The sequence below is a fragment of the Phalaenopsis equestris genome, unplaced genomic scaffold, assembly GCF_001263595.1.
Source record: "Phalaenopsis equestris unplaced genomic scaffold, ASM126359v1 Scaffold000002, whole genome shotgun sequence".
NCBI lineage: Eukaryota > Viridiplantae > Streptophyta > Magnoliopsida > Asparagales > Orchidaceae > Phalaenopsis > Phalaenopsis equestris.
This window is the reverse complement of record NW_018164444.1, coordinates 44,590,068-44,612,121: the sequence shown is the minus strand read 5'-3', so window position 1 is coordinate 44,612,121 and position 22,054 is coordinate 44,590,068. Positions and strand designations below refer to the sequence as shown.

Below are 22,054 nucleotides of genomic sequence, written 5' to 3'. Positions count from 1 at the left end.
GATGGTGAAAAATGTGTCTGTTGCTTAACACCTGATGATTTTAATACTATCATAAATCAATTATCGTCGGTTGAAATTGACTTTGACGATGAGATACGTGCGTTGATATTGTTGGCTTCATTGTCAAATAGCTGGGAAGCCATGATGATGACAGTTAACAGGTTTGCAGGTAAATCCAAACTAAAATATAATGATATTCGTGATTTGATTTTGGCTGAAAAAGTTCACAGAAAAGATTCTGACGAGACATCCGATTCGAGTTCGGCACTGATTGTTGATTCCAGAGGGAGATCACAGAACATGAACTCAAACAGAGGAAGATCAAAATTAAAATCTGATCAGCAGGCAACTTGCTGGAATTGTGGCAAGGCTAACCACATAAAAATGAACTGTAGGAATCCTAAGAAGGAGAATCATAGCGCAAATATGGTAACTGAATAAATACAAGATGCACTATTGCTAATAGTTCATAGTTTTGTCGATGACTGGATACTGAATTTAGAGGCTTCTTTCCATACATCCTCCCACCGAGAGTTAATGCAAAACTATATTGCAGGTGATTTTGAGAAAGTATATTTGGCTGATGGAAAAGCTCTGAACATGGTGGGGATGGGAGACATTGATATTGCACTCCCTAACAAGAGTAAATGAACTTTGCAAAAGATCAGACACGTTCTTGAGTTGAAGAAAAACCTCATTTCTGCTTGGGCAGCTCAATGAGGGTGGTCATTCACTAATGTTCTCATATAACACCTGGAAAGTTACCAAAGGAGCATTAGTACTGGTTCGGGATAAGAAAATTAACACACTATATATGACTACAGGTTTACTCAGGCGTAGACACATGAGTCGAAGGTGTCATATGGAGAAACAGAAGAAGGTAGTTTCTTGAAAGGTGACAGAGTGCCAAGAGCAGGAAAACTGAATCTTGTACACACAGATGTGTGGGGACCTTCTTCAGTAGCATCTCTTGAAGGCTCTAGTTACTGTAGAAAGGTAAAGTTTGTTGATCTACCAGAGCTACAGTGCAGGACAGTGATTGAAGTAAAAAATAGAGTGGGTTTGGAGCACCCATTCGTATTGTTTCACAGACAGATGGTGGAGAACCACATAATTATGAAGAAATCTTGTAAGTTGAAAATTCGAGCAAGTGGGAGCTAACAGAACTTCCACCAGGAAAGAATACATTGCACAAAAAGAGTGTGTACCGAGTCAAGACTGAGCGTGATGACAGTAAGAGGTACAAGATTGGACTTGTTGAAAAAGACTTTCAGCAGAGGCAGGATACATGAGTAACACAGAAAAGAACTTGGAGGTACAAGGTTATGTTGACAGTGATACACATGAGTAACACAGAAAAGAACTTGGAGGTACAAGGCTATGTTGACAGTGATACATCAACTGTGTCACTCTTGAGAAACTAAAGTTGTGTGCAGCTTCAGTTAGTTTTCTAGCTTGAAAACAGTGGCTTTGAGTTGCAGAGGTGGAGGATATCATGTTCGAGGAAAAAAGGTCGATACAGCCAGCAGATGATGCAGTATGTGTCCCAGTCTCCAAATAGTAAAATTATTAAATATATGAAGTCTGTGATTTAACTACCTCACCTACCGTGCCTCACCTACTGCGTCTCACCTACTTCTCTCCCACTTTCATTAAATAACATATTTTGGTCTGTCATAAGTGCTAAGTCAAGTCCTCTTAAGAGCTAAATGAGAGAAAGGAAGAGAAAGAGAAAGGAAGTTTTTTTGTAAACATTGAAGCGCTTGACGATGTAATTTCTCGAAGTAATAAAATCCTCTGCAGTTCCGTGGACGTAAGCAAATTAGTCGAACCACGTAAATTTGTGTGTTATTTCTTGTTTGCAATATTTTTATCCTATTTTTTCATTTTTATTGTCGTTATTTTTCATAACATCCTCTTGATTAAGACCAAAATTAACAAGACTGAGGTTTCTCTCACTAAGTCTGACACCCGTCCTCACAATGACTAAAGTTTACAGGATTGATGCTTGATAATATTCAAATAACAAGCTCCAACTAAACTTCAACTATAAATTCAAGTATTTCAAATGTCATCCCGATAATAATTATATTGAATGTGAATATCAATTAGAGATGTTTATTCATAAAATTAAGTTCTCATACCATAAAAATCTAAATATTTAAATAAATATTATATCACTTAAAATCAAGCAAACTTAATCCACCCTCCATATTCACAAAAATACAATGTCATGTCAAGTATACTATTATATTCATATTCAATAATTTGTTTTTTGCAAAGATGTGACCCAAATACTTTGTCAATGTGAGGCTCTACTATATTAGAATCAATGTTTTAGCCTATATGTTTCTCGTAGTTTTTACCATATTGAGTTATGAATCACACTAATAAGGCACCAAGCTCTCTGTTAACTAAGGTTGAATCAAACTAGTCTCCTTAGATAAACATACCAACCCAAGTCAATAAGGTTATCTTGAATAAAACAACCAATAGATGTCCACAAGGATCCTCTATCAAGAGAGAGACACAGCAGATGAGGCATGTTCGCGGGGCTACTAAAATTTTGCCAAGATTGTCGTTGTTGTGGGTAGATGGTGAATCGAGAGTGCAAGAGTGAAGGAGAATAGCAAGAATGGACTAACGACAATGGACGAGTTGGGTAGTTGTTGCATCGAGCAGAGATGGAGGTTTGCATATGTAAGGGAGCGAGACGAAGAGGGAAGAGAGATCGGTAGCTACTCAAAGAGTAAATAGAGCAAATAAAGGGAGCTCGTAAATAACCTTAGATTTAAGGTTTGATTTTTTCAACTGCAACAGACGATATGGAGGAAATGGCCACAAGATGGCTTCAACATTGCACGGGTATGAACAGAGACGAGTAAGAAAATTGGTAGCAATTATTGGCTTTTATTATTATTATCATTATTATTATTATTATTAGTATTAGTATTGTTGTTGTTGTTGATTTGTTTTTAAACATGTTCCAATTATTTATATATAATAAGATTATTAATTAATTATTAATCAATTAATTTTCATATGTATTTTTGTTCATAAATTTTGTTGTTCGACCGCATGTGTCTATTTCATGTCATCATCTTATATGTAGGCTAATTTTATATTTTGTAATTGTGAGAAGAACCAAAAATATATATATCATTTTTGGGTAGATTTGATGTTCGACTCTTATCGATTCAGTTTAATTTATGGTTGAATGACATTTGAGTCATTTTGATGATAATTTAAGCATTTCAAATCTGGTTCGTGTGACATCACGTTTTAGATCATCGTTTTTGTGACACTTGATTAAATCAATAAAAAAAAACATCCTTTTTAGGTAAATTTGGTATTTTAAATGCATTCATATAATCCGTTTTGTGAGTGAGAGACTTTTTGGCTATTTCGACTATACATGAGGCAATTTGGACCCAATTCGCACAATCTTGTATGTTGTATATCCTTTGATTAGCTTCACTTGATTCGAGTTGCGGTGTAGATATGAAGGTCAATACCAAAAAATTGTGCGAAGGTAAAATTTCTATCATGCTTGTTTTTATTGATGATATCATCTTGATAGATGATCATAAAAAAATATAGAAAAGCTAAAATCTATCTTAGTAAAAGAAATTGAAATCAATAACCTTAGCTGGTTAAGATAATTGATGCTAGGTATGAAAATAGCTAGATCAAGCAAGAGAATATGCATCACTTAACAAAAATATAGCTTGGATTTTCTTAAGTTTATGATGCTTGGGTTAGTCCTACAAACATGTGAAAGAATTCTTTAAATAGAGATTCTTTTAAAGAAGATTGAACTAAGGTTGACAAAGTGTGATAGCCAAAGAATAGTAAGGAAACTATCTCATATCCCATAATAGACTTGATATTTATTTTCCTTTTGGTATTATTAGTCAATTTATAAACACTCCTACAAGCAAGCATCCTCATGTTGTATATAGGATATTATGATATCTTAAAAATACACTTTCGCGAAAAATTATTCTTAGAGAACAGGGTTGAAATAACTATTGAAATAATCATTCATGCTAACTAGAGAAGAATTGTATCTTATGTAAATCTACACTTAGTTATTACACATATTTGGTAAAATTTAATCATGTCAATAAATGATGCAGGTCATCCTGCTCAGCTGTGGGATCATAGAATCCCGCAACCCAATCTCAAGAATCATATGATTTAATCCACCCTCCATATTCACAAAAATACAATGTCATGTCAAGTATACTATTATATTCATATTCAATAATTTGTTTTTTGCAAAGATGTGACCCAAATACTTTGTCAATGTGAGGCTCTACTATATTAGAATCAATGTTTTAGCCTATATGTTTCTCGTAGTTTTTACCACATTGAGTTATGAATCACACTAATAAGGCACCAAGCTCTCTGTTAACTAAGGTCGAATCAAACTAGTCTCCTTAGATAAACAATGCTATATGAAGTAATATGGGTGTTAAGTTTCAACTCAGTTCATCAATATCATCCCAGATAGATAGTCAAATGGTAGTGGTGAGACACTACATTCGAAATCGTGACAGGTGTCTTACGAGAAAGAACATTCAATAATGGGATCAAGGCTCTTCTAAAGAAGAAGCCGCTCCTAGCTGGACAGAATGATGCAGAGCATCCCACTCAACTGAGAGATCGCTGAATCCCAAAACCCGATTGTGGGAATCCAGCGATACCGCAATTATAGCAATTCCACGAGTGCGGGAATAGCGGCAGAAGAAGTTTCGTTTAATTTATTTTATGTTATTTTCAACAATTTCCCTCCATTTGCTTCCTTCCTTTCAAGTTCTTTCCTACTTTCTCATATAGAAGTCCCTTATTTTTTCTATGAGGGGCTTTTATATATGACATAGTAGGATTTTGGCTTCAGAGTTTTCTGATTTGACGAATTGAGAAGTGTTCTCTCTAAATATCGCTCTCCAGAGTGTTATAGCATTTCCTTTTGCAAGTGGTGTGTTTATATCTTGCCTAGGAACAGATTATGGAACCCCTTTACAACCAGTATATCGTCGTATCGCCATCCGACCTACTATTTTCAGACGAGCAGCCATCCAACTCGCTGTTACTTGATGTTTCCGGCAGGAAATCGCTGCTTTCCGACCTACAGCTCGCGGGACAGCCACTGATTGATGCCAAACTGCTGTCCAATAGTCACCTTATCCTCATAATCCACTCCAAACACCGTCGATTCGCATATTATCTTTCCCTTACTATTTCACACTCACATCCCTTCTAAACCCGCATCTTGAATACCATCTAGGAGCCCTAAAACAGTATCAATAAGTAAAATATAATTTGTTGTTGCTACAATGCTGCGGAAGAATTGAAGGCTATTGCCCATGAAATTTGTGAAGGTATGTACTTAAACATCTCTTTGAAGATGTAAAAGCTCTCACTGCATAATCAACGATAATGGTATGTGATAATTACCTACTATTAGCATTCCTAAGAATGGAGCCTACCATGATAGAATAAGCACGTTGAGATTGATAAATACTTTATAAAGGACTAAATTGTATAACGATTTAGCCTAGTTAGTTATACTCAAACAAAAAAACAAACTAATGATATCCTCACCTAAAGCACTCAATAAATGATCGGTTTAGTTTATTTCTATTTTTTTTTCTCTTACATAGGGTCGGTTATAGCTGTTCTTAACTCTTAGTTTCTTGTCATCCTGAGCCAACCAATTGAGGTACTTTTTCCTATAAGTATTGCAACTCTTAAACCTACTACCATGAGATAAATATTGTGTTTTCTCAAACATTTCCTCATTTTTAGAGGCAAAATATTCAAATGAAATTTGATTGAATAGTGTCATCTGATCTTGGATTGCAAAGATTATGCTGGCCAACATAAGCATTTAGGATGTTGATTTTTTTTTCATTGTTTTAGAAGATTTTAGTTATTTTAACATGCTATTGGATATTGATTAGTTTATGATAATGATATTTAGTTTCCGCTCTTCCCATATTTTCTTCTTGTGAATGAAGGTCTGTGATTCTTCCTACATCTAGGCATAGGCATTATGCATTGTGCCACAGATCACGCTGATGCAGGCCTATTAGCAAAACTTGTAATTTGATGAAATTTTATAGATCACCATTATATTTCACATCATCACAAGTGAGGTAGTGAAATAAAATGAAATAAAAAAAGACTATAAGCTTATGACTGAATTTTTTAATGATTTTGACTTTAACTAAATGGAAATAATTTTGTGGCCTCCCGTTAAAATTTTCTTCTGAAATACATGTAAAATTGAATCAGTAGAAAAACCACTGTTAGGTATTTCTATTTTAACTGCAAGTTGTCAAGTTTTTTTCTCGCGAAGATCAGGAGACATTTAATTGGTAAGCGTCCTCCATAATTTTATATTGTCAAATTACCATCACAGGTTGAATTTCTGTTTATCCAATAGTATACATGTGATTTATCACAATAGTCAGATAAAGCATTTTTCAGCATCTTCCCGTTTGTTCAGTAGAACATTAAACCACGAGGCATTTGGAACATGGTTCCATAATAAAGCACAATAAGGAACATAGAGATTTTGTGCTAAATTAACTGATCTCTTTACAGATATGCATATTATTTTGCAGATAAATAAAAGGGAAATGAATTATAAAAATTTAATATCCACTTACCCTTTAACTTAAATAACCTATCCGTGACTTCTGTCCTCGATATTATGTGCTCATCATGAGTCGCGATATCTATTTTTCCCACATTCTCATATAATTTATATTTTTTCTAGTTTTCAAACATGCTTTAAACTAAAAAGGCAGGAACTATTCTTTAATTTTTGACTTGATGAAATAAATACTTGTAATGCATTCCTAAATATCATCGCAGGCAGTATCACATATCTTAGCCACTTTTGGTGGCCTACTTTTGCCCCACATTAATAAATGTCATGTGCCTAATAAAATTTCGTGGTAATTACCTGATGTTTCAGATACAAGACACTTTTGGCAATAAAAATAGTTGTTTCGATCATTCTCTTCCTTTTCAAGATGGTGAACAGGCACTCGAATCTGTGACTTTTAATGATTCTCATAAGAAGCAACTATATGAAGCAGTAAGTCGTGTCAAAACAAGTATATTCAGCAAAAGTCCTGCAAACGTACCTTCTCTACCAAGAAAAGATGAAAGAGTGCTTCCGTCTGCTCTAAAAGAGGGAAGTTCCAACATAAAGGTTCCTTCATGGTCTCTTCAATCTGAAAAAACGGTTCAAGCATTAGACCTCAAAAAGTACAGCACAGGCAACACCATTTTAGATTGCCAAGCGCCTAAAATCTCCACTAGTTCTTTTGGAGAAGATGAAGAAGGTACAGGAAACAACACATTATGCTCGGATTATCCATTCCAGGGGAAAAGGGGTTCTGCACATCACAAAAAATATGGTGATATTTCCTCAGCCAATGCTTTTGGTACTGTATTGAGAAATGGGCAAAGGGATAGAGAGGATGATATGCAGTTTTATGATTGTCCTAATATTATTGGAGATTTTGAGGATTTTAACAGAGTAAACAGGTAAACATGCATCTTGCCTCTTACATACAAATTACAATGTCATTACCTTATTAGTTTTCATGCTTTCTACTTTTAACTGAAACATTTGTCTTTGGAGAAACATTGGCACTATACTTGCGCAATGGAGCACTGTCACCAAAGATGAGATCTCACCGTTTTCAGCCGCCTCGCTTGGTTTTCTTGATATGGAAGATACGCTGCAATCAGTAGTACCATCTTCAGTTTCAGAGTTGAGTGCTTTTAACAATACATCAAGTTATCAAGATTTGTGCACCAATATTTTGCTGGCAACTGAACCATCAGCCATTAAAACTGAGACCATCTATGGTCCCCACTGTAGTCCTCTACCAATGTATTTGAATACGGAAAAGGCTGAAAGATCGGTAATATCTGAACGGGTTAGTTGAAATGTTTATTACTTGACAAATCAACATCATTGTTTTGTCATACTACCTTTTAGCATATTCTATATGATCCCGTATGTCTCAGGCATATATTCATGCTGAGATGGCTGAGAAAAGTTCGGTGCTTGAACATATTGGCTATGGAAATGAATGGAGAGATCCTAGCAAGGTAAGAAATGCTCTTTCAAGTTCTAATAAAACTAAGAAAAATTGCGGATTTCCTGCATTTAATACAGAACAAGAATTCAAAGATTGTTCCCTTAGTATCCAACTTAAGTTTTTGTTTCCAATTAGATCAGAGTTTATGTTTCAAGTAGTAATAGAACTTAACAAAATTCCAGATTTCCTACATTCAATACGAAACAAGAATTCAAAACTTTTTCTTTACTGCTCAACTTAATATTTTAGTTATAATTAGATAAGACTTTTTGCTTGGAGTAAAGGTGCCAAAAGGTAAGCCAATTTGTAGACCGCAACCGAAGCACATTTCTATTTGATAGGTGGAGCCAATGAAGCTGCGTGAATCCCTTCAATCTATCCTTCTTCAATCTATCCCTTTAATATATCCTTCTTCAATCTTTAGGATATATAGTATAATTTGAAGTCAAAAATAGCAACAGTAACGTTGGGCAACCGTGAACCGCATGGTATTGAGCAGGACTGGACAAAACTGCGACCGATTGAATTTCAAGGCTGGTTCAGAGATTTTACCCCAAGAACTGGCAGGGCCCCTTTGGTGCTGCTATTTACCATATCCAGGAGATGAATTAGGGTTTTCTGTTTGCTTGCTATGTATATATATAACATTAAAGGTTTTTCTTCTTTGAATTTCTCCTATTTGAAGAGTTGCATCATCTTCCTTTTGCAAATGGTGTGTTTGCAACTTGATTAGGAATAAAAGGTGGATCCTCCTCTACATCCGTAGACCCCCGACATCATCATCAGCTGTTTTCACATAATAGTTATTCCCCTCCTCCTCCTCCTCCATACCATTGTTATTATCAAAATTTTGCTTTTAGATACAAGATCCCCACCTCTTAATCCTGAAATAACACTAGGAGTTTTGGATAAATGGCATTTGGTATTAGAGCCATATAAAACCTAAAATTTTAGGAATTTATTAACCTTCATTTAAACTAAAGTCATATAAGCTAATCCATCTACCAACATATAAATATACCTACTCTACCATAACCCTAGTTTCTCTCACCTTTAGCCACTCAAAAACTGCCACCTCTGCCTTGGCCGAAACACCAAGTCAAGGAAATCTACCATGCCAACAAAGAAAAGCACCAAAGAAATATTAAAAAGCTTACCAAGGATGATATGCAGCGAGAAATTCTTAAATTACAGTTTAGCTACCCATAACTATACTGGTGGCTAATCGGATGTAGAAGATGAAAACTCCTTCCACCAAAAAGTTTTAAGTGATGAGAAACCAATATCTCACCAATTTGATATTGAGTATAAAAGAAGAGAGAGTGATTTTGAGATAAATATTGATTTACTGGATATTTATGGTCATATGAATCTAAAAGAGTTTATTGAACGGCTTTAAACTGTGGAATCGATCTTTGAGTACAAAGACATTCTGCAAAGGGAAGAATTAAAGCAAAGCACTTCTATGTGGTGAGAGAATCAAAAGTGTCTGTGCCTGTGAGGACGTAAATAGCTAGAACATGATCTACTCTAAGATGAATGAGATGCAACACAAATATCTCCTAGCACACTACAAGAAGGGTTTCGTTTTGAGGCTTCACTATTTATAACAAAAGAGCTTATCCATGGAGGAGTATAAAGCTAAGTATGAATAACTCATAATGAGTTGGTAGAACCAGAGAAGAGCACTATAGCACAGTATTTTGAAAGAATGAGACAATCATCTATTATTAATATAATGTAGTTGCAACCATGCTAGTACTCACAATATGTACAAACCTTAACTAATGTAGTTGCAACCATGCTAGTACTCACAATATGCACAAACCTTAACCCTTAACCCTAAAAGTGGAGAAACAACGTAGCGACATAACGTCTACTCCACCCTTTAAACAAGGCTCAGGCCTAGGTTCAAGCAGCAAGGGTACTTCCTCAAAATAATCAAATCTTGCTCTGTGTGAGAAAATATTAGCACATGAAAAAGAAAAGAGTGATCAGATCAGTACCCTCAAAATCTTTCTAGCTAGAAAGTGTTTCAAATGTTATAAAGTTGGACAACTTGTCACCATTTATTCAAACATGAGAGTGATTTCTTTTACTAAGCATAAAATAATTAAAAAAAACTAATAGTAGAAATTCAAAAGATAATGAAAATGAGGATGAGCACATGCTCCTCACCTATGATGGAAAGCTTCTGGTTCAACGAATCCTTCAGACCAAACATTAAAAAATCAACATTGGCTTTGGCACATCTTTCGTAATTGTTGTACTGTAAAAGGGAAGGTGTGCAACTTCATTATTGATGGAGATAATTGTGAGAACATAATGTGTACTCAGATAATGGATAAATCTCACCACCATAAACATTCTTAGTCGTGCTCTTTAACTTGATTCATATAAGGGAATAAAATCAGTCTAATAAAATTTTTCCATTCAAGACAAGCTACAGGAGCATGTGTGGTATGAAATCGCGTCTCTAAATGTTTTTCACATTCTATTATACTGCCTATAGAAGTATGACAAGGGAACACATTTTCATTGTCATAAGAACACCAACTCATTTATCAAGAATAGAAAACACTAGCACTTCTGCTTTCGAAGGAACCTATTGTGATGATTGCTAAGGCAAATATGAGAGTTAAAGTGCATCATACTACATCTCTACTAACTATAAGAGAAATACCAATGTGACTAGTACTGGTGATGTTGGAGAGAAGTGAAAAGGAAGATATAATACCTTAGGCAATGCAAACACTATTGAAAGAATTTCAAGATGATATGAATGGCAATCTATCATCAAGATTACGTCCACCATGAGAGATTTAGCATATTACATATCGATTCCCAGAATCAATACTAGAAAACCAACTAGCCTACAGGATGCAATTCATGAAGTATGAGAAAATGCAAAAGTAGGTAGAGGACTTGATGGATAGAGGGAAAATTAGACTATTAGAATACCAATTTATGTGTTATATCAGCTTTGATTGTGCGCAAAAATGATGGATCATGATATATATTTATTAATAGTGGGTGGTCGTAAATAAAATCAGCATCAAGTACAGATTCTCAATCCCATGAATAGACGATATATTGAGTCAGATGAGTAGAACTAATATTTTTTCTAAGATTTAATTTATGTAATGGTTACCATCAAATTCGAATGAGAATCGGGGAACAATGAAATGTCATTGCTTTCAAGATGAGAATGATTCTTATAAATAAACAAACATGTAATTTAACATATCCTATACACAGAGTACTTTTTAAGGGGTTGATATGAACTAGGTTTTTCGAGCATTCATTAAAAATTTTATGATTCTTAATATTATGATATTTTGATATATAATCATTAAAAAAAAGCACTCGCAACACTTTTAAAAGACTTTTCAAGCCTTCAGAAAAAGCAATTACATGGGCACCTAAAGAATAGTCATTTTCTAACAGCACAAACTTAATCTTTTCGGTATATTATTTCAATAGTTGACATTGAGATAGACCCAATGAAGATAGACTATTTTCAATCAGACTAGCCCTAGTCTTTTACCTAAGTGCTCCAGTTTTATGGATTGACTTCATTCTATAAGAGGTTCATCAAGAACGTAAGTCCTATATCAATATCACAAATAGAGCTCCTCATGGCGGATAGGTTTTTATGCTTAGACTAGGCACAAGCTACTTTTGATCCATTGAAGCAGCATGCTACCAAAATCATTGTTCTAAACCTTTCAAATTTTAATCCAATGTTTGAGGTAGTGTGACGCCTCTAACATAAAAATTGGAGTTGTATTAAGCTGAAATGGACACATCATCACATTCTTCGGTGAAAAGTTGAATGATTCAATACAAAAATATTTCACCCATAACAAGGAGTTATATGTTGCAATGAGAGTCCTCAACCATTGGAGCTATTACCTGCTAGCTAAGGGAATCAATCTTTACACAAATCACGAGGCCCTGCAATTCATGATCAATCAAAAGTAAGGTAAAGCGTAAACATGTCTCTCAGATTGAGTTTTTTTCCTCTTTCCACTTTATGCTCATGTGCAAAGGGAACCATAACAAGTTCATGCCACCGCCATTTATTGATCATTACTATGCAGCCGAAAGTAGTTGGTTTTAAAATGTTGAAACATTTATATGTCATTGATGAGGATTTCCAAGAGATTTGAACCCATTGACAAGTGTAACCATATAAGTAATATCACGGATCTAATATTATATGTTTTTTTTCATAAGTCGTTAATTTCTAGGATTTCGCTTAGAGAGTATTTTATAGGAAAGCAACAAAAAAAAATGAAAGGACATTTCAGCAAGAATAAGACTCTTTACTTAGTAAAAAAGAAATTCGATTGTCTTAGATTGGCACAAGATGTGGATAAGCATGTCCAACAGTTTAGGTTGTGTCATTTAACTGAGACTTGAAGGCATAATACGAATCACTATTCAGCTCTTTCTATCTTAGAGTTGTATGAATATTGGCATAGACTTCATAGTGGGCTTATCACAAACACAAAGATCCAAAAATTCTACTATTATGGTTGTAGAATAATTCTTTAAGATGGCATATTTTATATCTTGTCACAAGACGATGAAAACTACATATTTCGTTGATCTTTACTTCAAAGAGATAGTAGATCTTCCTGACGTACCTAAAATCATCACTTCATATGAACATGTGAAAATCCTTAGTCAATTCTATAGGACATTATGTGGTATGGTGAATATGAGCTTTAATTTTGTTCAACTTTACCAACTTTGTCACCTTATCATGCTACCGTTGTCCAACCATCCTATATTGCCGCCATAGCCCACCTCATTCCACTTTGTTGCTGCCCAACTATTCCACTCTTTGCTACATCTTAGGAAGCCCAAATCTTCGCCAATCACATCCCACCAACACCCCCTTTGATCCAGCCCTAGTGTGGGTTTGTTTTGTCAATTGTTGCAATTTCAATTTTTTTGTGAATCGATCGTAATTTTCTATTTGAAATCAGCAATAATATTGGTTTTCCAGTGGTTGTTTGGGTTAACAACGAATCAAAAAGTTTTTGGATTAGTTGCCCTGTTTACAAGACAAAATCATAAGTCCTATCTTTTTAAGTTTATTACTCTAAGACTAGAATTAGCAAGACTTTTACCTTTTAATGAATATTGTGAAACAAGTTCAAAAGCATGTTCTTTAGTCAAGCAAATTTGCAATCCAAAACTTAATTGTAAAATCTATAATAATCATTTTTTGTCTGCCATGTATATATGGATTTTAAAATCACTTATAAGAAAAATTATTTCAAAATGAAAACTATCAATGCGATTATGCTCACAAAATGCAATAAGAAGTTTGATCTATAAACTTGATTCTCTATGTATAATAATAGAGTTGATGAGATCTATAATATGATCAATTTTCAAATAAATTCAAATCATATACAAATCATGATATCAATCCTCTGTAATTAAGTAGGCAGAGTTGACAATATCCAAAACAATAAAATAAAATCATTCAAACATTCCAATAGTGACCGTGTTCATAAAAATCTCAACTAGAGGGGACCTCCATTATTACTACAAAACACTTAAAATAAATTATTTTTAGTTTATTTTTAGATAAAAATAGAAAACCAAAAAATTACCAAAGTTAAAAAAAAATTATTAAAAAAATACATTCATATAAAATTTTCCACTACTATGTTTAAAGAAATAATCAATTCACTTCCACATGAAATTTATCAAGAGTGCAAATAAGTTTAATCTACGCTAACAGTTGTTCATGTCATATTCGTTACATCATTATGAGCGTTCTCGAAGATCCCATGATAGCAAGAACGTAACATGTATCATCTAACAGTATGATTTTGTCGCCAATTTGCACCATAAAAAGTACAATTATAACTTAAGCTCTCTAATTGGATGATTTATTGTAAAATAGCATCATTAAATTATGATTGTGGTCAAAGTCCGCAAGTTCTTAAATGTTCTAAATCCCTTAATGGCAAACTATATAATATACTTGATATGACACAAAACTCTTTATTAATTAAGACCACTATGAAGTTAATCTCTTAGACAAGCACTCATTTTAGGTCTATAAAATTCTCTAAAATAATGAAATTTAAGGTAGTTGATAAAAATTTTGGTCAAAATGGGTCAACTATTTTCTCTAACTAAATAAAATATGATTCACAATAAACCAAATATGATGAAACAATGACATTTTATTTGGTTTCATCATCCCTCTTTCCTCCATCCACTCTAAGCTAAAGATGATAGATAAATTGATTGAATCAGAAATAAAAATTTGCTGATAATATTCGTTAAATATTCAACACTTAAAGGCTAATTTTAATTGAATGTTCTTCATCTTCATCCAATGAATTATTAGCAATAAATTTAACAACCAAAGCTTAAGCTTATGAGAAATTTAGAATCAGAACATAAAATTCCAGTAAAACGAACATAAAATCTCTAAGTAATATTTTATATAAAATCCAATCTATCTTATAGGAATTTGATCAAACCCGTGTGCTTTCTCAAGAGAGTCGTGTTCAATTTTTTAAGCCCACGAGAAATATCAAAACAACCACCAATTCATTAAAGAAACGGTTTGCAGCTAATGGAAGATTCACATAGTCATAATGTTTATGCAATTTTGGATAAGCCTTGAAGCATTATGAGAAGTTGTGACCAAATACTTTACAAAAGAAATAGCGAAGAGAAATGCCTTCAAACGCATCTCTACCAGTAGCCATCAGATGAGGTGTTAAACCAAGTTTCCTTCAAACACATCCAAATTCAGGTTAAACAATAGCCATTGATGGTGATAACCAAACTGCAGAAGCAATCCCCTAAAAAACAAAATCATCAAAAATGATATAACTGAGTATAAATGGAGTGATAAAAATAGTGAATCTGAAGATGCAAAAAAAAAAAAAGTAAAAAACCACCAAAATTGGAGTAGCAGACAATCCACAAATTAGTCAAACTAAGTTGACCACTTCAACATATTCATAAGAAAGATATCAACATAATAAATTTACTGACAGAAATGCCATTTGCAATTGAATTATTGGGACAACTTGATAAGAACATGATAAGAACTCATCAGTCCAACAGAATAATCCCCAACCAAATAAAATCAGTTAAGAATTTGCAAATAATAGACATGCTACAAGGCTCAGGACAACTCAACAATAAGGCAAAAGGCAAACGGCACAACTAATTCATAGATCTCCTTATTTTAATAAGATAGTTGATTTATGTTGACAAGAAAAAGTCAACATTCAATGAGTAGCTCCAAGCCATTCTAAGAATATATAGAGTTAAGAAGAGGACCAACCACCCCGTAAAAACCTAAAGAAGAATGCTGGGAACGCTCAGCAAAGGAGAGTTAGAAGGAAAAGTCCCAGTAATGTGAGTAGCTTCACAGCCAAAAGAGACGGCTTACAAGTGGAGAAGTAGACATACCTTAGAGCAATTGGTGATCTAAACGAAATGGATGCGGATGAGAGAAACAAAGCGAGAGGGAGTCCAAAGCACGATATCTAAAATGAGTGTTATAGTAGCAACAAAAAAGGAGCAAAGGCACCACCGCAAACCCCTGGACCAGAATTATCACGTAGATCGGGCCAGAGGAAGGGAAGCCCGTAGGTCAAAAGAACGCCAAGCGCAGTGGGGCTGCAGAAAAGAAACAAAATGGCCGGTGAACGCAACTAAAGAGTGTGAAAGGAGCTCGTCAAGCACGTGGACTACGAGGGTCGGGTCGAGCAAGAGAGCCCTGGCAGAATGCTCATGTCAAGCATAGGGAACGCCCGTGTGAGTGTGGTGAATATGTCGAGCACAGGCAACATGAGCACAAGGATCGACCGTTATTGGAAGGGTCGAGCGCGAGGGCGCTGAGGAGATGCTATCACAGAGGAATGTCTCAAGATGCGAGCGTATGTGAATAAGAAGCACAGTGTCAAGCCAGCGGAGACGAAGGCTCGCGGGCGTAACGAGTGCTTACAAGCAATGTCAGGCATAGATGGTACGAAGACAATGCAATGGGGGTGTTGTATGCTAAGCCTATACGCGATCGACGGGTAGGTATCATTTTATTTTATTTTTCTTCCATCTAAAACAAATATTATTGTTATTTAAACAAGGCTTCATTCTCCCTTAAAATCCATGTATTGGGTTAAAGAGCTCACCTTGCTCTAAAAAATTTAGAATTGAAGTGCACTACATTGACAAAACTAATGTAATGAATGAATCAAAGGTGTTGGATTTGAGTGCTCATATCGCCCCAAAAGAATTAAAATTGAAATACATTGATAATAAAGCCAATGTGGTGAATGAATCAACACTTAAAAAAATGAGCTTCAATGGGCCATATTAAAACCTTCTCACTCAATTCAAATATATTTTGGATGGTGTTTGTATACTTTTTGCCCTTGTAGTATATAATAATTTAAAGTTTTATCCCAAAATATCTTTGGGCTTGAAATGCTAACACTAGAAATAATGGAGAGAGATTGAATTAGGATTCTATGTGACCCAGGCAATAGGAGGACATGGACCCACGAGCATGGATTTTATGAACTATATGAGTAGGTGGAGGGTTAATCAAAATTGTTGGGCTAGTGACAATTGGAGGCATTTGATCCAAGATACGACCAAGAATGACTCATAAATACTGGCACATACCAAATCAAAAGTAGTCAAGAGTAGTCAGCAATTCATTAAAATAAATATTTTTATTGCATAGGATATATGATTGTCATAGATTTTTTACAATGTTAGGCGTGCCTCTAAGCATACAAATGAATTGTGATCAAATAATTTATAAGAGAAATAATGAAGAATGCCTTTAAACCAAAGTTTTTTCTGTAACCATAAGATGTGAATCCCAACTAAATTTCTCTTTCAAGTAGGCAAGTAACACTCAATGTGAATAAAATCATTGTCGTTGATAGTTTAAATTGGTTAATAATACCAGCATTAACCTAAAGTTGTTTAATAATGATAGTATTCACCTGAAGTGGTTTACAGTAAATTAAGAAAATAGAGAACAAAACTGATTGTTTGAAACAATGAATCAACAGATGCGAGAAATTTATCCAAATTGGAGTAACAAATGGTGTCACTTAACGGTTAAACTATAAATACCACTTTAACATATGCATAACTCATCCACAAGATACATATGTAAAGAGGAGATTCGTGCAATCAAATCTTTATGATAGATTAATAACAACATAAAATTATCAAAGGTTCAACAAAATAATCCATGAAAAAATTTGTAAATAGTCTCCGTGTTAAGACCACTAAGAAAGAGCAAAAGACATGGCCAGGTTAGTTATCCCTTGTTAAACAATATGAGAGCTCATTTTTAATGTATATAATAAAAATTTTAGAGTTTCCTGACACAAGCATGTGTAGAATGCCTTTATGAGAGTGTTACCGGACCAAGTCTAGTTGGTGTTATGACTCAATTCTAGTTTTACTTGGTATTGTGGCTAAGATTGATCTTGAGCTTGAGCAGTTAGATGTAAAGACTATAGTTTTTCTTAAAGAGCTTGAAGAGGATATCTATATGCAGCAGTAGAAGGTTTTCATAGTTACAAAAAAAATAAGTCATGTTTGTTTGTTAAAGAAATTTTTTTAGGGTTTAAAACAATCTCCTTGATAGATGTATGGGAAATTTGACTCATTCATGATTACTCATGATTTTAGAAGTAGTTATGATATTTATGTTTACTTTGAGAAAAATAATAAAGAATCATTTATCTACTTGCTCTTATATGACGATGATATGTTGATAATTGTTAAGGATAAATAACATATCAAGACATTCAAAACTCAACTTAGCATTTAACTTGAGATGAAAGATTTGAGAACTACAAAGAAAATACTTAGTATTGCACCTCAGACAAATTATTTTTAAGTTTAAAAGAGTACATTGAAAAAATTTTGTCTATATTTAATATGCAGCATGTTAAACCTATTGGTACTTCATTAACTGTGTATTTCAGCTTTCATCGGATTTTTGTTCACAATATGATGATGAGATTGAATATATATCTTGAGTTTCATATTTCAATGCAGTGAGATCTCTCATAGATGCTATGGAATGTTATCGTCCAGATTTATCATATACAACCAGTGAATTAGTAGATATATAAATAATCCGGGTAAAAAATATTACAAATTAGCTCAATGGATCATCTGGTATTAATGTGAAACAAATGATATTTTTTGTAGTTTGAGAGGACTGCAGATAGAGTCATTGGCTTTGTTGTTTCAGATTTTGTTGGAGATATTGTTAGAAGGAGATCACTTATAGGATACGTGTTTACTATTGGTACCTGTGTGATTAGCTGGAATGTTACTTCACAGACAACATTGGCACTATTTAAAACTGAAGTTGAGAACATTGTAATTATTGACATTTGCAAACAAGCTCTCTGATTGAAACGTCTATTTGAAGAGTTTAACGAAGATTTGAAGATAATCACACTGATGTGTGATAGTCAGATTATTATTTATCTTAGCAAAGACCAAATTTTTCATGAGATAACTAAACACAATGATGTTCGTTATCATTTCATTCGTAAAGTTATCGCTCGTGGTGATATGATGGTGAGCATGATCAGTACCCATGATAATCCTACGGATATGTGACTAAAGTAGTTCTAATAGCCAGTTTTGACCACTGTTTTAACTTGGTTGGTATTCATTCATGATCATTAGAGCTTTGTGAAAATGGAAAAAGTTTAATTCTATATTATTTGGAAATTTGTGTTAAGGTGGAGATTGCTAAACTTGTGGCCTGAATTTTGTGAGTCGCACTTATCGTCTCATAAGAAAATTATGATTACACGAACTGAAGTTGGTTTCAACCATTAGATCAAGCTTATAATAGTCTTATATTACAATCCGTGTGTTATTACTTTATTCTCTCTTTTAATTATTTTCCTTAAAAAGAAATTGTTAAAACTATAAATATCTTTCTTTTGTTTCGTATATATATTCTCCACTTGTAATACCTTTTTTGACATAGTAAATTCTACTTCTCTGTCAGTAGTTTTTTCTTTCTTGGGATTTCCACATAAAATTTATGTGCTCTTTCTTTTGTTTATTTTTATCTGACCCCACTTGTTTATTTTATTATTTGTTACATTGATTAAATACCAAGTTATAACATAATAATCATGAATCTAAAATTCTAGAACCATCTAGTAATTTTGTCCAAAAATCAAGATGTTAGTCAAAGACATGAAAAAGGAATAGCCTAGTTGTACACATTATTTTCTTATTAAAGCTAAGGGTATTGTGGATTTAGCTTAGTGCGACAAATTTAAATTTCTCAACCTTCTGTTATGCCCGGCATAGCTGACGTAATAGATCAAATTCATTAACATATGATATCCAATAATGGACAACTTATGTATTTCACTCGTGTTCTTCATTTTTGTAAGATTTACAAACATACCACATAATTCTTATGTATTTATGTATCTAACACCTAAACTTCAAAATTTTCACAATATTTTGTCAAGACTTAACCCGAAACTTGGAATTAACCAGGGCAAGAACGAACAGCCAGACGGTAGAAAAAAAATTTTATGTTGTTATATTTCTATCACAAACAGTTTAATATTCAAGTTTTACATGAAAGAAGCACTAGAGAAAAAAATTAAAATGAACAAGTAGAAATTTTTACATTTTTGTTTGTTGTTATTGTCTTCTATACATATTTAATATCTTCTATTCATCTTATTCAAATGTCTAAAACCTAAAAATAATATTAAAGCAACATAATGAGTTACCTAAAAATAAATCGGGAGTACTCACATGTCTAAACCACAGTAATCAAAGAAAAAGAATAAAATATGCATGTTGATCTCTCATATCTCTAAAAAGAAACATTTAATATGCTAAACTTTAATATTTCATAAGAAATCCTATATATGTTAATGTATGTATCAATGATATAATAAACATATACTAATCTTTTGTATTCATTTATCTTAACTTTACTTTTATTTTGCACTCTTTACATACATTTTTATCTCTGTGAGGATCACCGTCAACAAAATCTTATACACCCTTAGTCGATATTATCTCGTCACCTCCAGTCGACATAAGGTTAGTGAACTACACATCACAATTATTTAGAGTGGAAACACTTTTAACTGCCTTTGACCGATATTATCATATCGGCACAGCAGTTACCAATGTGAACGTCACAATTGTTTGGAGAGCTAAACTCTGGTTTACTCGCCCCTGACCAATATTATCTCATCGCCTCTGACCGATATTTAATATCTTTTATACCATTATAGGTGAATTCCTCTTCGGAACATGCACATATAAGCATTCATATAAATTATTTCATTCATTATTCCGAGATATCTTCATGCATCTATTAACATGCATACTTACTCTATTGCGCAACTACTTATCATACACATCTTTTAAATCACAGTATTTTATTTATATCATTCATATATTTTATCTCATGCATATCTCTTACATCATACATATATTCCTACATCTCTATCTTACATATAATATCCATCCAAAAATCATTCATCTCATGCATAGCTTTCATGCATGTACATCTTTTCTAATTATGTTTATCATGAATATATTTTTTATCTAACAATATGAAGGATCTGATCGAACTAGAGCATACATAAAAGTCAAATATAAAATTTGAAATAAAGAAGATTACTAAAATTTAGCACAGTTACTCACACCTCTATCTTTAGTAATTTGTCAGACGTTGGATGCCACCTGAAATCTTAAACTATATAGAATTCAGGATATTGCAGTTGATAAAGTGATTGAACTGAAAATATAATTAATTTGCTAAAACATACATTCAATAGCTTTCTCGGCAACTAGCCATTCTCCAAAGCTGTGAATTTTTTTTAACTCTTCTTCTTAACAGACTTTGCTTACTCCTTTAACTTTCCTGAATTCATGTGAGAATCCGTTCCGGAGATCCAAACACCAAAATGGCTTTCCATGCGATGCGTGATTCGTGAAAAATCTCAAAATGTAAGTAAGAGAAAAAAAAAATAAAAGCCTTAAATGTTAATAAAATCCATTTCGCGCTTATCGATTTTGTCAAACCTAGCCGATTGTTGCTCGCTGTCGTGCGTCTGAGCACGATCCCGACTCCGACTAGAGTACTAGAGGCGTGGGTTCTCTAGGGCCGAGAAGAACGACGTGGGAAAGGAAGAGAATGTCAAAATTAGCGTGAAAAAGGGGCTTGCACTCACAGATTTCTCCCTCACAGTCCCTACCTTGAACTATAGCTCCCAGACCGCCGCTCGTCCTCACTGCTCTGGCGGAATTCCTCTGCCGAGCGTAACCGAGTCGCTGCCGTGAGGGAGAGGAGAAGGGAAGAGGATTGGGAGGTGGGAGTAGAATTCGGAGGCTCTCGAAACCCCCCGTTAGAGTGCACCGACGAATAAATGGCGCTTGAGGTGAACAGCAAGGATTTAGTAAATAATTTCGGTTTAATTAAATTAATAAATCATATAACTTTCAATTTTTATATCTCTACAATTGATCATTCATTTTGAGGCATAAAATTTTAAGAAATTAACTCAATTGAAATAAAATAAATTTGAAATTTGGCGTATATTTTAGCTCATAAAAAAATTTACCTGATTTTTCAAAATGAATTCATTTTTTAAAAGTTAAATAGTTATATTTTTTTTATGTGATGTCAATATTTTTAAAAAACATTTCACATGTAAGGTGATGTCAAGTGTATGATACCCTTTCACTTCGTTGAAATATACTTTGAAGCGATGAACAAGGCGATCAGTTTGATTCATAGTTTAGTGAGAGGGCATAAAGGACTAGAATTATTTTAGTTTATTTTATGAAACTTGAAACTTTATTAATTTATTTATTCTTTAAATTTT

At 33.7% G+C, this 22,054-nt stretch overlaps 1 protein-coding gene and 2 long non-coding RNA genes across 11 annotated transcripts in view; 1 reads left to right on the top strand and 2 right to left on the bottom strand.

Annotated features, from left to right (window-relative positions):
• Positions 1-22,054, top strand: part of LOC110021769 — a gene marked incomplete at its 3' end in the record, with an annotated part of 48,191 nt that overhangs the window by 24,482 nt on the left and 1,655 nt on the right. For both annotated transcript variants that reach the window (XM_020720397.1, XM_020720403.1), the window contains 3 exon segments: positions 6,992-7,569; positions 7,667-7,967; positions 8,059-8,142. In XM_020720397.1, coding sequence (XP_020576056.1) covers positions 6,992-7,569; positions 7,667-7,967; positions 8,059-8,142 — 963 coding nt within the window.
• On the bottom strand, positions 6,826-21,607 carry LOC110021777. Of its 8 annotated transcripts, XR_002293698.1 has the most exons (8): positions 21,252-21,607; positions 20,996-21,137; positions 20,873-20,922; positions 14,872-14,977; positions 10,311-10,401; positions 7,616-7,766; positions 7,164-7,253; positions 6,826-7,070 (listed from the first exon to the last, which is right to left on the bottom strand). It is a non-coding gene; the product is annotated as an uncharacterized LOC110021777 (long non-coding RNA). The 8 variants fall into 8 exon arrangements; XR_002293702.1 differs by lacking the exon at positions 7,616-7,766; XR_002293697.1 differs by lacking the exon at positions 10,311-10,401.
• LOC110021801 lies at positions 7,862-9,979 on the bottom strand. The gene is made up of 3 exons (XR_002293706.1): positions 9,961-9,979; positions 8,023-9,911; positions 7,862-7,941 (listed from the first exon to the last, which is right to left on the bottom strand). It is a non-coding gene; the product is annotated as an uncharacterized LOC110021801 (long non-coding RNA).